We start from the raw sequence: 16,807 nt of genomic DNA, 5'->3' as shown, positions 1-16,807 counted from the left end.
ACTCCTTGCTGTTTCTAGAATAACTCAGTCTGCTCCCACCTCTGGACCTTTGCATTTGCTGTTCCCTCTGCCTGGAAAGCTTTTCCTATGAGATCTCTACATGGCTCAGTCCCTCACCTCCTTAAGGGTCTCCACTCAAATGTCACCTTCAAAGTGAGGCCTTCTGACCACCCGCTTAAAATGGGAACCTCTCTTCCTCCTCTAGGAGTCCCTGTCTCTATTTCTTGTTTTATTTTTCTCCGCAGTACTTACCACTTTGTGCTATAGAATATGCTTCTCTTCTTTATTTGGTAATATGTTTCTCTTCTTTATTTGTCACACAATATGGTATTGAACATAAGCTCCATAAGGGCAGAGATTTTTGTTGCTTTTGTTCACTGCTAACCCCCAGTACCTGACATGTAGTAGGCACTTACAAATATGTTTTGAATGGGTTAATTCATTAAACAAATATGATGTGCCAGCATATTTGAGCATATTGTCTCAATCACTGGGGATATAACTACCAACCAGACAGAGCTCCTTTTTTTGGCAGGGGGGAGTACAGTAGCTAGATGGTGCGGGGATCTGAACCCTTAACCTTGATGTTATAACACCATGCTCTAACAACTGAGCTAACCGGCCATCCCCAGACACAGCTGTTGCCCTTAGGAAATGTGTGTGCTTGCGGTGGGATAGACAGACAGAAAATAAATTAGAGAACAAGTAAACAAGACAATGAAGGGAAGAAATAGGGTCTCTATTCCAGTGATCAGGCAGCAGTTCCCGAGAAGGCAGCATCCCCACAGATTGAGAAGTTGGGGAGGATAGCATTCTGGGCAAAGGAAACAGCAGCTGCAGGGCGCTGAGGTGGGACAGCACTTCACCTGAGCTTGTAGAGGGCACCAGTGGGCTGGAGCTGAGTGAGCAACATGTGGGTCAGAGACTGATTACTCACCCAATACCTTTTGGAACTGTCTGAATTTTTGTACCATTTGCATGTATTACCTATTTAGGTAGTAGATTGAATTGGAGGGGGGGAAAAAAAAGAAAAAAGTCACTAGTACATAATGAACCAAATGAGTAACTTACACCTTTATATGGCTGGTTCTACATTAAAGTCAAATCAGGTAACTGGCTAAATACAAACTTGCAAGGTAGAAAACAGTTATACAGTTTGCATTTACTAAACTACTGGTGCATTTTTTTAATTATACTAAGTATTCCTCAGCAGTGATTATTTTAGAAAAGCTATTTAGAAAAAAGCCACAATATTTATCATCTAGCTAAGTGTTAGAGCAGAAATAGAAGAAAAATGGACATACTCCTTCAGAAGAAAATAATTGTCAGTGATTACTCTGTATTTCTGCCAAAAAAAAATTTTTTTTTTTTTTGAACAGTTCTCTTTGGGGACAGATAATTAGCATATTTTACTTGGTTCCCCTTTCAAAAGTCCTGCTTTCCCCAAACCAACTTTACAGCACTCCCCCTTTGAATAACCAAATCAACGTAGAAAACCTGTGAATGAATTTGCTGGAGGACAACAGCATTACTCATGGCACATTTGCTCTGGAAAATATGTTTGGTAAGTATCAAATGTCTGAATTACTTTTCCAGGGCGTTGTAGGGTTGACAGCATTTATTTATAACAGGGGAGATTCTAAAATTGGCCACTATCAGCACAGAAAATAACGTCCATGACAATGCTGCAAATTCGTTTACTTCTTTTTGTTAGCTCAAATAGAAGAGCAGGCCATTTAGATATTTAGTAAGCAACTTAATTATAAAACAGGTTGATTACTGGAACAGGAGAAATCTGTAGATAGGTATGTGAAATATTCTGTAGTTGGATCAATGGAACGTTAACTCCTGACCTAAGGTAAGCTCTAACTTGACAGTTTTTGTTGTTGTTTGTTTTTGAGAGGAAAAGGCCAGAAATTTATCACCCAGAAATAACTTGAAAAATAATTCCAAAATGTTGAAATTTACTAATTGAAGTAGAAAAATGCTCCAAATTCCAAGTCCAGTGTTTACTTTGTGTTTATAATTCAAGCCTCATGAATAAGAAAGAATACCAAAGTGAGCACAGTGAGTGGGAAGTAGGAAATATTCTGAACACCATGGGCTAAAGTACTGTGTTTAGAGCAATTATGGTAGTAAAACCGAGTTCTCTTGTAGTTAATTTTCTTTTTGAGTAGGGCCATCATTCTAATATACACTGGGGAACATTAAATTGTAAAATTATTTGCCCAAAATTATTGCACACTTAAACTATACTTATTCATATGTTATGGTTTGGATGTCCCCCAAGTTCATGTTGGAGCTTAATCCCCAATGAGGTGATTGGATCATGAGGGCTATGCCCTCATTAATGGATTAATCCATTCATGGATTAGGGGTTTAATGGATGAATGGGTTATCATGGGAGTGGCACTAGCGGCTTTATAAGGAGAGGAAGAAGCACGTTAGCTCGCACTCTATCCCCTCACCATGTGATGCCCTATGCAGCCTCAGGACTCTTCTTAGAGTTCCCATCAAGATCCCAGTCCCTCACAAGATGCGTCCCTTGACCTTGGACTTCCCAGCCTCCAAACTGTAAGAAATAAATTTTGTTTCTTTACAAATTATGCAGTTTCAGGTATTCTTTTATAAGTGACAAAAAATGGACTACTAATAACATCATGTTGATACACAATTTCATAAGCCAAAAATTTTCATGGTTCTTGTTATCAGTGTGTTGTATTGCTGGTGATCCAAACTCCTTTGACAAATATATTTTCAACAATTATCAAAAAGATGTTTACTAAGCATCCAGTTGCTTAATGTCATTTGATAGTGGTAGTTTTTGCCCTCCAGTAGTCTAGAAATTGGTGTGCTGTTTGTGTGTGTATATAAAATGATGCTTCTGAGGGAGGTCTTTTTCAAAAAATATGTTAACATTAGGGCATAAATACCTTTAATAATTTTTTGCATTTTTGCTAGTCTCTTTAAGTGTAGTGAGTTGACCGTAGATTTTAAGTACCTGGGATCTATTGCCACCTAGTGTTATATTGCTCCATTATTTCCAATAAGATCAGTGTGTCAGGGTGGTATGGCCGTAGACTATTATTTCAAAGCTGAGCACATATGGATGGAAATCTTGTTGGCCTCCTTCCTCCCATGCCGACCTCAGTGCATCTCCATCCGCAATTCACAAAGTCACCAGGCCTTACTGCAAGGCTTTTTTTCCTTTTTCCTCACCATTGTCACAACAATCTAGCATTCATGCTCATTCTGTGGAAAGAAAACTTGAAGGGCTTGAGTCAGTTTGATTGGCTCATCTTAATCAGCACTGCCTGCAGGCAAGTGACCTGAGCTCTCTGGGCTTCAGTTCACTCGTCTTTTAGATGGGAATACTAATACCCACTTGTTAGTTTTTCTGATTAAATGAGTAAATATATTTAAAATGCTTACAATATCTGACACATGCAAGCATTTAATAAATGCTAGTTTTTATCAATTCGCATATCATGCCAGAGTCCTTACATAGGAATACAAGTGTTGAAAATAGCCTATATTACTTTCCATTTTATGGTCAGAAGGCAGGACTTAGGTTTCCTGTGACAATTTAGGCTGTTTTGAGAGGTCTATTTTGGATAAAGTCCTTTGCAAATATTTTTTATCCAGTCTGTAGTTTGTCTTTTCATTCTCTTAATGGTGTCTTTCACTGAGCAAGTTTCACATTTTGATCAAGTTCAATTTATCATTTTTTTCCTTTAAGGATCATGCTTCTGGTGTCATGTCTAAGAATTCTTTGCCTAAATTCAGCTCATGAAGATTTTTCTCCTATGTTTTCTTCTAACAGTGTTTTAGTTTTATGTTTTACATTTAGGTCTATGATATATTTTGTGTCAATTTTTGTAAAAGGTGTGAAGTTAAGTCTTTCCTATCATCACTTGCAAATGTTGATCTGTAATAAGATGTTATGTATTTCATATTTTGAAATACCTTTTCACACAGACAGGTACTGGTATCAATCACATGTATGTGACTTTTTTTTTTCTTTTTAAAACTATTTCAACATAACTATGCTTACAGAAATATACTCATATTGTTTAATAGAATGCAATTTGTTTAACTTGTCCTACACAATTTGGACCAAAAACTTGCTACACAGTTTAAGATTTTTTTTAAAAAAAGGTTTTGCAATCTTGTTACATGCATGTGACTTTAATTGATATTTATTATTGTCATTACATTGCAGTCACCTTCTGCTGAAAGATAGGTGGAAGCACCGCAATCTTAGATTTTGAAATATGGAAATTTCCTTTATACTTGTATTTAGGTCTAAAAGCACTGCTGGAAGTATAGTGTGAGGTTGGAAAATATATCTATGGAAAATATATCTGTGTGGGTATTAAGATCTCATTTCTTGTTTTACCTTTTCACAGAAGTATACAAAGCAACCTAACACTTCTTGTGACTCAAGTGTTGTCATCAAACAACATCAAAATGACTTTACAGTCATGTTTCAAACTTAAGTGGTGTTTTGACTTGTAATTCTAAGTTGAATTCATTGACTTAAAATCATGAAGAAACATCAAGTATGCAACAAAAGCTAATTTCTGAAGCCATTCGGTGTTCAATAATGGTTGAGGGAGGTTCGTCTCATTCAGAAATTTTTAATCTTGGCCCTGCCCTCAGAATGTCTCAATAAAACATTATCACTGCTAAGCCATCAAACTACAGTGTGGTACAGTATCAGGATATTCAGCTTCTATTTCTGTCAAAAACTTTTGGAACTGATAATGGCTAAGTCCATGTGAACAAATGAAGTACACCGGTGACACTGTTGGTTCAATAAAACATGATAGATTCAGGTATTTTCTGAAAAGTATCTGCTGGTGAATAATACAATAAATAACAATAGCCTCCAAACACCTTATATTTTCACAAACTGTAATTAGTCCAACTAAACCTTTTTCTGCTCCACACATTTTTACCACCATCAGTTGTGACACATCCTGGCAGATTCTACTTCAGCTTGTACTGAATTTCTTAACTTTGAAAACACTTTCCCTTATAAGTGCTCCACATAAACTATTCATAGAGGCTAATTCTTCAGTCACTTCTAGGGTGACACTGTCCTATTTTCCTGGGACCAAGGCTCCCAGAATGCAGGACTTCCAGTGTTAAAACCAGAAAGACTGTAAGCAAACTGGGATGAGTTGGTCACCCTGGCATTTCAAACTTAAGGCACTGACTGCTTGAATAATCAACAGAGCAGTTAACATCTTCTAACTCATCAAGAGCCAAGGAAAAACATTTCAAATCATTTCTAAATTGACTATTGATGTTGCTTCCTTAACTCTTCAAGCAGTTGTTCTTGCTGAAGTGCTAATAATCTTTAAAAGTTTACTTTCTCTGAACACATTTCTTTGGCTGCTGCAACCAAACACAATTTAATTACCTCATTATTGGTAAATGGCTTTCCTTGCTTGGCTAACAAGTAAGCTAGTTGGAAAAACTTAAAGCTTCATTTTCATTTGTAATTTTTGTCAAGAAATTGAATACTGACATGTTCTATTTTAAATATCTCTTTCGTAGCTTTCCTGTCAGTTGGTACTAATGTGATGAATGCTTAGTATGGTAATCTGACATACAATATATATTGTATTCTTCTAGCACAGTTGGAGTGTCACTGCAAAATAAGTACAATGCATTACCATCTAATTTGATAACAACCACATAAAACTCATGGTACCATGTAGGTGCATGAGTTAAAACTGCATCCCTGTAACTTGTAGTGCACCCAGAAGCAGTGCTAAGCAGAGAACCACTGTCACAACTGAGCAACGCTAACAATAAATGTGGCTGCATTACAGCATACCTTAATGGACACTAAAGTTTGGATTCTATTATCATTTTCTTGTGTCATGAAATATTTTCCACCTGACCACTTAAAAATGTAAAACAAAACCGGGCAGTAGGTCTGACTTAGATTGTAGGCTACATAGTTTGCCACCATGTGTTCCACAGGATGACCCATGATGTAGTTAGATTTGGGCCACTTGATTATTTCTGCCAACTGAAAGTAGAAACGATATGTAACACTCCTGGACAAAGGAGAGCAGTCTGCAACACGGTCACTGCACAGAGGACAGCTGCCCTAAGTTGTCTAACTTGAGTCAGTCTGAACAAGAAACACCTTTGCCATACTAAAGAGAGGTTTTGGAATCATTAGCACAGCATATGATTTTTTCAAATCTCATACCATGAATCAGCCAATTTCCAGTCATAGTGATCAGTTGCTTTAGATATGGCCACACTGTATTCCAAACAATGCTAGTAATAGAAGAAAACCCAATTTTGAACTTGTCACGTTTATTCATGTGCCATTTGTTCACCATTCAAATGCCATTTCTGTGGCATTTATTCAATTGCCACTCCAATTTGCAGCTTGTGAAATGTCTGGCTCCAAGTGAAAACACATCCCTTTTTATTCCCTTGCAGGTTTTTGCTCTGATTATATATAATAGCAACACATACTTGTACCAATTTTTAAAAACTAGGAAAGGAAAAATAATCTGTAACTCCACATAATTAGTGTTTTGATGTCTTCTCATTTTAAAAAAATGCATTTTTACAGTTGTGATCACACCAATTGCATGACTTTGAGTTGTACCTTTTTCACCTTATATGCTCCATATTACTTATATAAACCTTTCATAAGTACTTTATTAGTTGAGGAGGCTTCTATTCCAGATTCCAACCTGTCTCCTACAAAACCTGAAAATAAAACCCATGCCACTTTGATGATTTTCTTCTGAAAGATCCTAATCTAGTCCACAGGAAGAGGTTCTTTGTAACCTCGTAACTTCAACTCTGTTTCTTATAAAAATGTCCATGGCCATGACATGGAATCACCCCTTCCCTTCTCCAGGTTACACTACAAAATTCCCTTACACGTTAAGTGCTGATGAATGGTAGCATACCTAAGTGGAGTGGGTAGGTGGTAGTTTGGGAAAGAGGAAATACTCAGTTCATCTTACCATGTACATGTATGTGTTTGAATGCACATGACCCTTGAGGAGACAAAACATGACAGACATGTTTCTGTGGGGAGAAGTTCATCTGATGCTTTCCTATAAGGGGAAACCAGAGAGATGTTCAGACTCACAAAGTTCACAAACAGTTCAAAAAGGGAGGCATGCATTCAATAAATACATACAAAGTATTAAAAAACTTCTAGGTATCAGGAAATATTCTGAAGGCATAATCCACTCTTCATACACACTTAGCTCAGAATCTTATATTTAAAAGATTTAATCATGGATTAAAAAAAAGCTTGGTGGCAATGGATGTTTTTAACAAATTTGGTGTAACTAATTCAAAAGCACATTTAAAGAGCATCAGAAACTTGATGGTCAAGCAAGATTGGTGGTCTTTATTTAGTGGTAACAAAAAAAAGGTTGCAGTTTAGTACTGAACTGTGCAGTTAATGGTGATCCTTCTATCCAGGCAGAGTAACTAAGGAGAGCTATAAAATCTAACAACAACAAAAAACAAACTAGAGATTAGGACAAACAGCGTTGAGTCCAGCCTACTACAAGCTGGTATGCACACCTGTGTTTCAGCAAGGGCAGGCAAGCCAAAATAACAAATTGCTTTCCTATTAACTTGAATGAATGGTATGATTTTCCTCCAAAGATCTTGTCAATGGTTGTGTTTCACTGTACCTAGTAAAATATGAAGTCATCCCTTATGACAAAATCACATTTTTCATAAGAAATATTGTACATAATACATTCAGTCACTGATTGCTTTTTCGTCGTCTTTTTTTCCCTGAACGTTCACGTGTTTGAGTCTCTTGTATTTCTTCTTTTACACTGGATACAGGCTGTTTGAAAACTACTTCATTATCTTTATCATCGTCATTCATTTCAGCCACTTCAGACTGTCGTTTCTCCAAAAATGTTGGTGTACAAACTGGTGTGGGGCCCTGGATTCAACAAGTAAAAGATTATAATACATAAAAATGGAACAATATTAGATATGACTTTACACCAAAATATCACCTCCTGTCCACTTTTATAAGTCATTCTGTTTTATTTTAGGGCTGTTTCCATCTTTTGGTGATAGAATTGCAGATAATAAAGAGCATAGGTGTTTATCAAACTTAGTACAGAAATTCACAATTAATTGGAATGTAATATGCTCCCTTATAAGATTTTAGATAGAAAACTGCTAAATCACCAGTAAAGATCTACCAAAAACAAAATGACATTAAGCAGAAACTGCTTTTCCTCCTTCAAATTATTTCTATAACTAGTGCCCAGAATATCGAAGACAATTTTACCTGGCTATCCACAGTCTTCTCAGGAGTGTTAGCAGTGCCTAAAACTTTCTTCTTCTTCTTCTTCTTCTTTTTAGGTAAAACCTTCAAATACATTTTTAAAGATTTTATCAATCTGCGTATTTATCAGCTATAGTAGTTTTGAATGTATTTTCCTATTTATCTTTCTTGGATGTCTAGCAAGTAATATGACAAATAAAACCTTACCTGGCTATTTGTAGACTTCTGAAGATCAGTGTTTGAAACTTTTTCCTTTTTCTGTAAAATCTTAAATAAACAGAAGTTATAAATTCACGGTCTCACATCTTTACTTATTTTTTACTTACCATTGGATCCTCATACATATTATGAGCAAATCCTCCCTAAATGACAGAACATTTCAATTTAAAAAGTAAAACCCACAAATACAGTGAGTAGTCTTAAATAAAGGGCAAAACTAGAAGAGGACCCTAACTGAGGAACTGGCAGAAGCCACAGAGGTTGAGAGTAGGCCAAAACCTGGAGCTCACTGATTCACAGAATCCTGAATTCAGGAAGGTGGAACTAGGAAGAATATGAAAAAGTCAGGGCCTGGAGGCCAGTCTGAGCTAAGTTCAGCATTACGGCAACAAAGCCACCTGCTTTCCCACTAAGTAACAGGGTACAGGAAAAGTAGCGCTTACATGCCCGTTTTTAAGCTTCACTGTTCCAGCTCCCAAATGGTTCACAAGTATACCAGGGCCTAAGGCCTCAACATAATGCTCCAGGTACTGGTGTTTGGGATTTGGGCAAAGAATTAACAATGAGGAACTGGGCCAAAGGAGGATAACTCAGTCTTCTACTTTCTGAATGAGGTTAAAAGACCTAATAAATTTGGGATTAGAGGCCATTTCTTACCAACTAATTAGTTTTGGAAATAAGCTGACAAGGTCTGTGGAAGACTAAAAATAATCTCAAAATTTAGTCAAGGAAAGAAATAAGATCTTCACCTAACGTTTTTGTAGTCAAATACATACAGCTCTCCTTACTGCGACACGAGGAAAAGATCCAGCAAGGCTCTCTTACTCTTAGTTCCTTACAAGCATGGAAACAAGAACTAAATGAACATCTGTGCTAACTCATCTTCATGTAAGCAGACGTGCTCTATTACCCCCTGCTCACTTAATCCACAGAACTGATGTTTACTGGCTAATTCTGACATAAATTTTAGTAATATTTCCAGTTTAAAAGAACACAAAACAATATTTTTACTAGAATGGCATAAAAAGAACAGTCAATTTACAGTCTTGATATTTCCTGACAACATACAGTAAGCCAAATATTTAATTCTGGTAACAACACCTTTAAGTAGTAATCTAACAGTATTAAGGTTTTTGATAAAATAGTGGTTTAACTTCATTAAATTAAAAACAGATCATAAAAGTCACGCAAATTAGGTAATCTCTTCTGTAAAATGGAAATAACAGGATCTACTCTCACAAGTTTTTAGGAAGAACTTACAACGCAATGTTTCAAAAATTTAGTGAAAACCTAGTATGTGATAAGCAATGGGCTAGATACTTTATATCACAAAGATGTAGACACATGTTATAACTAGTGAGGTATAAAACCCACCCCCTAGAAAACACTCACATACAAATTTCATGAAGGAATATTTACCAATGAAGGAAAATCATAATCAATTCCTTTTTCAGCTAATCTCTTCCTGAGTAATTTTTCTTTATTTTTAAATCGCTTCTCCATCCGTAACTTTTGTAGAAGTGTCCGACTCTGATTATACCGTTTCACTGCTGGATATGATGGCTGTTTAAATGGAATATTCCACTCTTTAAAAAGTTCTTTATGTACTTTCTCAGGTGGCAGAAAACGGCCTATTTTTAAAAAGGGGGGGAAAAGTTTTCAATCAAGGGGTGGGCAAGGGATTTTAACATTAACTTTAGAATTCCCCCAGTGCCATTCCTCAATCATAATCAAAGTGATGTGGCTAATCTCCTATCAGAGTGATAGATGAGCCAATTCTACCCTAAAGGAGTTAGCTAATGCTTTAAGGGCAAAAGCAATAAACTCTACAATTCAGTTCTAAATAACTCTTTCTGCTGTTTTTCATAGTTCAGAACTCTTTCTGCTATTTTTCACAGACACAGCACACCACTGATTTGGCACATGTGGTTGACTCCTTTTAGGTCTCTTACCCAGCCCACTTCCTCCTAGCAAAAGCCACACTTTAACCTGAAAATGAACCCATGACCTCAACCAGGCTCCTCAGATTCTCTCTCATCACAATGGGAGCTAGACAGAGAGATGGTACTTGGGCAACTTTGTCAGCCCTTTGAGCAGATGCCTGTGAACTTGGGTACCTGGGATGGCCACATGCCATCACAAGCATACCACCATGCCTCCCAAGGGCACTGACATCTGGATAGGGACGCTCTTGGTACCCTCTGGGAGTACAAAGTCAGCAGCTCTACTCGCTTCTTTCTGTACGATGAACTTCGACCCTGGGGGTGTCTCTCCTCTACTCTTTATGGCTTCTTTCATGTGGAAGAGCCGGAGCCAATGCCATTTCAACTGATTTTGAAATGTGATTCCTCCCCTTTGATGTCATCCTATCTAGAACCCATTCATCGTTCCCACCGCCCCAGGGTAAATTCCTGATTTATAAGGCCTTCAATAATCTGACCTGTAGCCTATTTCTTCTCCCTCATCTCTTGCTACCTCTCCTCATATTCCCTTAAAGACAAATACAGTCAGTCACCTCTGGTTTGGCATTTGCTGTCCTGTCAACCTGGAATGGTCTCAATCTTTACTCTCATCCCCTTCACCTGGCTCACTCCTATTTAATCTCAGGTTTTAATTTAAATGATACTTCCTAGGGGCTGACCTGTTAGCTAAGTTGGTTAGAGTGCAGTCGTATAACACCAAGGTCATGGGTTTGGATCCCTGTGCTGGCCAGCCGCTGCCGCCAAAAAAAAAAAAAAAAAAAAAGTGTATCTAAAAATACTTCCTCAGGGAAGTCTTCCACAGCCCTTTAAGGATGGGTTAGCTGCTCTTATCATACACCCCCAAGGTAACTTGTACAATTCCATCTCAGTGCAAAAACAGCTCTAACTCTGGAAGATTTTAAAATTCCAATTAGAACTGGCATGGAAAATACAATTAAATCCTTGTCCAAGATGAAGTGGCATGTCCAAGCAGCCAAGAAATCTGTCTTCCCACCAGTCAGCCAGCAGCAGTAGGCATCCATGCACCCCTACGGGGAAGATGAGAGCACTTACATTGCAAGAGTCTTTCACCAAAAAGGTAGTTGTTCATTGTATCAGCAACTATCTTGGCAACATCCTCAGACTCAAACTCCACAAAGGCATAGCCTCTGCTATTTCCAGTCTGTAATAGAAAATCCATCACAAAAAGTATAACTAAATTGTAATGCATCAAACTCCTAAAATGCCACTAATTTAAATAATGTACACTAGCCCCTTATTAAAGAATATTAGGATATTTTCAATTCCAACTTCAACTCACATATTCGGGGAACTGTTATGGGAAAAAGAAAAGATCCAAAATGGTCTAAACATGCAGCTGATTTTCAGGTATTCCTTGGATTTTGGTTACATACGATAAATACGTGATTCCTAAGGCTAGAATTTACTCAACAGTAACATTCCATCTCATAAAAAAAGTTATCTCATGGCTTAACAGTAAGAGTCAGGAAGCTCATTTCTAGCAACAACTGTGCCACTAACAAGCAACCCAGACAATTCCACAATTCTGAGTGTCAGTTTAGTTATCTGCAACAGGAGGATTTTGGTAAAAATCAACCTGACTAAAAATCCATTTAAAATACCAATTCTCAACAGAGAGGGACAAGAGGGTAGAGTGGAAGAGAGAATCATTGTGAAATTCAATGCAGTGTACCACCCTGTAAACAGACCTTTTCAGTAGTAATCTGAAAATACAAGTTGTGTCAAAAACAAACAAACAAAAACCCCACTTCTACCCAGTAATCCCAGAAATTATTTGCTTGGAAATACCAAGCAAATAATAAAAATTGGGTTGGGGTGGGGAAGGCTTTACTATGCTACAATGCTGGAAATAGTAAATTTTAGTGCATCTCCTGAATGAGTGACCTTTCTATAACGCAACCGGCCTGAACTTTTCAAAAAAGTCAACATCAAGAAAACAAAAGTAAGCAAAAAAGGGCAAGGAGACTGTTCTAGATAAAGCTGAAGAGCTGAAACAACCAAATGCAATGCATGGACTTTGAATAGATCCCAGATCTGGTAGGGGAAAAAAAATAGCTAAAGACATTTTGGGGATGTTTGGGGATATGTGAATATAGCACATTATATATACTATTATATTACGGTTATGCAGACCATCCTTATTCTTAGGAGATTTACAATGAAGCACTTAAAGTATAATAGCTACTTTTTTTCAAATGGTTCAGCAAAACAAAGAAGTGTGTGTATGTTTATATAGGTACAAAGAAATGAAGCTAATGTGCTAGCATGTTAATATTGTAATAGATCAATCCAGGTGAGGGTTGTAACAATGTTCACTACACTATTCTTTCTACTTCTCTGTAGACTTGAATTCAAAATACAAAGCCAGGGGGATAATGACTATATTGCAATACGGAAAAATATTTACAAAATAAGTTGCCATGAGAGGCAGAAAATTTTTGTGTAGGACAAACAATAAGAAAGAGCAAAAGATATGAATAGGCAACTTACAGAAGAGGGACTTCTAATGGCTAATAAGCATAATGACACTCAATCTCACCAAGAATGAAGCAGTTTTTTTCAAACTTAAGAGTTTGACCTTTTAGTGGGTAATAAAATCAATTTAGTAGGTAGGTTAGAAAGGTATTTTTTTAAAAAACTGAATATCCCCATATTGGCTAGCTTCAAGAAAAAAAAAATTAAAAATAATTGGAATAAAATGGAATAGAAAATCAGTGTATCATACAAAACAAGGCTTAAATATTGTCTCATGTGACTTTTACTTCATTTACGTTTACATACATGGGTACGTGTGCTGGTTTATGCTGAAAAACTTACTTCTTACCCCTTAACTTATTGTGGGCCAAAGTCTGAAAAATACTATTCTAGAAAAATATGCCTACACCCGCACAAAGAATGTTTCCAGTAACTTCACCTAGAGAGTGAAAAATTGTAAAAAACCTAATGTTCAGGGCCGAGCCTGTGGCGCACTCGGGAGAGTGTGGCGCTGGGAGCCCAGCAACATTCCTGCCGCGGGTTCGGATCCTATATAGGAATGGCCGGTGCACTCATTGGCTTAGTGCCCGTCACGAAAAAGACAAAAAAACCCCCCAAAAAACCTAATGTTCAATAGGAGGGTGGATAAACTGTACTTATCCAAGTAAAGGAACATAGCAATGACAATGAATGCACTAGTTACATGGATAAAGCTTAAAACAGATTAATGAATGAAAAATTAAGTTGCAAAATTACGAAAATAATACATAACATAGTTTCAAAACAAACAATACTATATAACATATATTGATACATAAACTTAGTAAAGATTTGAAAACATATATAGCAATAAAAGACATTGGATTCGTTAATAGTAATTCCCTGGGCATAGGTAGAAAGTCAACAGGATTGAGAAAAGGTATAAAAAGGACCTCAGGTCTACCTATACGAGGGTACTTACTTTCTGAATACCCCTCACAGTCTACTTCTTAAGAAGGATCTGAAGCAAATATGATTATCAAGTTGCCATTTGATAAAGCTGAATGGTAGACACCTGGGTATTCACTAAATTATTCTCTAGTAGACTTCAAGATGTTTGGGATATCTAATACACAGAAACAGCAACAAGTAGAAAAATAGGGCAAAAAGGGAGTGGAGGTAAATACAGAGAAAATATATTATTTTGGTCAAGAAGGAAGAAATATCGGCATTTAAAATTTTAAGGGCACTGGCCGGTTAGCTTAGTTGGTTAGAGCACCATTAGAGCTGGTTGTAATACCAAAATCAAGCGTTTGGATTCTTGTACTGGCCAGCGGCGAAAAAATAAAATAAAAATTTAAATTCCCTTTAATGTTGCTGAGATGTTGTTTTGACAACATAAAATTTAAAACCTGTAGTTTTATGACCACTAGCAGATGATGGATGCATACCCTATCCCCTCATATACTAAATCAAATATAAAATTTAACTCTGATCTACCATAACCCAAGTGGGAAAATGTGGAAAACCGCACCAAGAAAAAGCGATAAAGTTTTATGTATGAGGGGGGTAATAAAGTGGGTCACTCCTCTATTACTGAAAACAAACCACATAAACCTTATTTTACAAATCACAAAACTGAAGCATGGAGAGGTTATAGAAACTGTCCAAGATCATACAACTAGTAAGTTGAAGAGCCAGGCCTCAAACCTAGTAGTCTGGCTCCAAAGCCTTTATCCTTAACTATTTGCTGTACAAACCTTTGCTATTATAAAGATGCTGGTACTAGAGTTTAATACAAGAAGATGAGTGAACCTGATCATCAAACTGAAGTTCATTTACCCCTGGGCTTAGTAGCCACAGGATAAATATACTTCATTTACCCCAACTGTCGATTTAATTTGAGGATTTGGGGGCAATGTGAAACAGATTTTGCTCTTGGGACTATTTCAGATTCTAAACTTCACCCCACTCCCCTTTCTGAAGTTTGATAAGCAATTATATGTAAACACGCTCTGTAAACTGTCAAGGATGAGATATACATTTGAAAAACAAAATAATCAAATTCAACTACAGAAAACTTACCCTTTTACTTCTGGACAGTCTGAGTCTTGTAATAGTGCCAAACTGGGAGAAATATGCTCGGATCTGGGTTTCGTAAAGTGCGTAGGGTAGGTGGCCCACATAGATTACTCCAGGTTTAAGTTTTTCTTGCTCTTGTCGCTGAGGACATGAAGATGAGGTAAACAAATATTTTTAAATAAGAAAATCACGTTGCATTAAAACTTGTAAAATCTCTAGCCCTCCATCCAAGAACCTACCCAGTATTTACACTTATCACAGTAATACTTAAAGAAGGAGCTGTTCGACGACTGTTTTCCCACAAGGACAATCATCAAGCAGTCGATTATCTTCTCAGCCTTGCATTCCAGCACCCAGCACAATGTAAGTGCTCAGTAATTTCACGGTGAAATCAACAGATAAGCAACTAAATCTTTGAACGTGTTATTTTATATCTTCTGCCCAGAGAACTCCACATAAATGTACCATTCAGTTTTGTATGCAGATCACTGTTTACTCACACCTAATTGAAGAATTTTTAATTAGCTTGTTAACCTTCACAATACAGAGTAACCTTTCAGCGTCTCAGTCATCATACCCTTACTTTCTGTAACAAGAACTTTTAAGTTTTCCACAGTTTATTTTATGTTAAAAATTAAAGAAAACATAAACTTGATGTCAGGGGCCCTAGTCAGCAAACGGAACTTAGCAAATATCTCTTAAGAACTCCAAAATCACCAACCAGGCATACAAACCTCCCGAATGGTGAGGTAAGTCTGGGGCCCCCATTTCTGGAGGCAAAGCGGAAGCGTGACAGCTCTAACTTGGGGATAATGTACGGTGTGGCAGCGCCATTACCTCCAGCTGGTTCTTTTTTTCTCCTCTTGCGTCTCAAAAGCTCTCCGTTATCTTCCGTAATGACGACCCTAAGGCCTACGCGGCCAAACCCCACCATTATTTCCTGACCAGCGTAAACCCTGGCCTCCAGGCTCATGAGATCGGTCCCTAATTCTGTCTGGCGCCCATGCTGGGACTCCCTGTGGGTAGCAGAGGCGTGGGGAGGCCAAGGCGCACCAGGGCCAGGAACCGCGCGATCCCGGAGACGCCCCCAGACCGGGTCCGCCGCCACCTTCGCAGTCCAGGCCGCGGCGGCCGCTCACCTTCGCAGTCCGGATTATGCGCCGGCGAACGTGCGCCACCTCCTCCTGAAACCTGGTGTCTTCCTGAGGGTTCAGCGACAGGAGCGGCCCGGCTGGGACCTCAAAAGCCGCCATGCCAAAAGCGCACTAGCGGCCAACACCACGCGGCGCTCCCGGAAATGCCGGGCCCTCAGTTCCTCCTAAGAGGAAGTAGAGGCGGGAGAGGGGCGTGGCGAGGCGCGGAGCGGGACGAGCTCCGACGCCCCCTGCTGGCGGGAGGTACTAGGCCTTGATTTGGAACTTACGCACATCCCAACTTTCAAAGGGGAGTTAAAAATAAACTACAAAACAATACCGGTTCCCTTGAGATCTTGCCAACCATTCTTTCATTCGTTTATTTTTTTCCCCCTTCTTTTACTCTCCTGTGTTTTCAGCCCCTCTTGTGTGTCTCTGTGCTGCTGCCCTTGGGGAAGTTACAGCCTGGAGAGAAAGGAGAATAAAGGACGCTTGAGGGTGGGATCTGTGCTATGAAAAGACTTAAGAGCCCCTGGGGGAGAGGCATGCTGCGTAGCCAAGGAGGGCCTTCTGGAGGCGGTGGCATTTCAGCTGAAGCCTGA

The 16,807-nt window shown here is 38.2% G+C and overlaps 1 protein-coding gene and 1 long non-coding RNA gene across 3 annotated transcripts; one reads left to right on the top strand and one right to left on the bottom strand.

Moving 5' to 3' along the window:
- Window positions 1-1,676: 1,676 nt before the first annotated feature.
- LOC134389229 (uncharacterized) lies at window positions 1,677-4,716 on the top strand. Its single transcript, XR_010024689.1, has 3 exons — window positions 1,677-1,858; window positions 2,488-2,574; window positions 4,410-4,716. It is a non-coding gene; the product is annotated as an uncharacterized LOC134389229 (long non-coding RNA).
- Window positions 4,717-7,378: 2,662 nt separating this feature from the next.
- NIFK (nucleolar protein interacting with the FHA domain of MKI67) lies at window positions 7,379-16,374 on the bottom strand. Of its 2 annotated transcripts, XM_063112742.1 has the most exons (8): window positions 16,212-16,297; window positions 15,312-15,574; window positions 15,076-15,213; window positions 11,569-11,677; window positions 9,953-10,164; window positions 8,522-8,581; window positions 8,318-8,398; window positions 7,379-7,960 (listed from the first exon to the last, which is right to left on the bottom strand). In XM_063112742.1, the coding sequence occupies exons 2-8, from the start codon at window positions 15,384-15,386 to the stop codon at window positions 7,772-7,774; spliced, it is 864 nt and encodes a 287-aa protein (XP_062968812.1). In that variant the 5' UTR covers window positions 15,387-15,574; window positions 16,212-16,297; the 3' UTR covers window positions 7,379-7,771. The 2 variants fall into 2 exon arrangements, with proteins under 2 accessions (XP_062968812.1, XP_062968804.1); XM_063112734.1 differs by lacking the exon at window positions 15,312-15,574 and having other exon boundaries at window positions 16,212-16,374.
- Between the last annotated feature and the right edge of the window lie 433 nt (window positions 16,375-16,807).

Source organism: Cynocephalus volans, chromosome 1 (genome assembly GCF_027409185.1).
Source record: "Cynocephalus volans isolate mCynVol1 chromosome 1, mCynVol1.pri, whole genome shotgun sequence".
In the NCBI taxonomy this organism is placed as follows: domain Eukaryota; kingdom Metazoa; phylum Chordata; class Mammalia; order Dermoptera; family Cynocephalidae; genus Cynocephalus; species Cynocephalus volans.
Note: the sequence above shows the minus strand (reverse complement) of the source record. Positions and strands in the feature narration are given on the sequence as shown.

Bases quoted from the DNA above. Each gene is read 5' to 3' on its own strand.
- NIFK (XM_063112734.1), bottom strand. From the start codon at position 16,325: ATGGCGGCTTTTGAGGTCCCAGCCGGGCCGCTCCTGTCGCTGAACCCT. The intron at 15,214-16,211 runs GTGAGCGGCCGC...TCATGTCCTCAG, and splicing joins GCATAATCCGGACTGCGAAG to CGACAAGAGCAAGAAAAACT. The intron at 8,582-9,952 runs GTAAATATTCCT...TGTTTATTTAAG, and splicing joins ATTATGATTTTCCTTCATTG to ATTTTACAGAAAAAGGAAAA.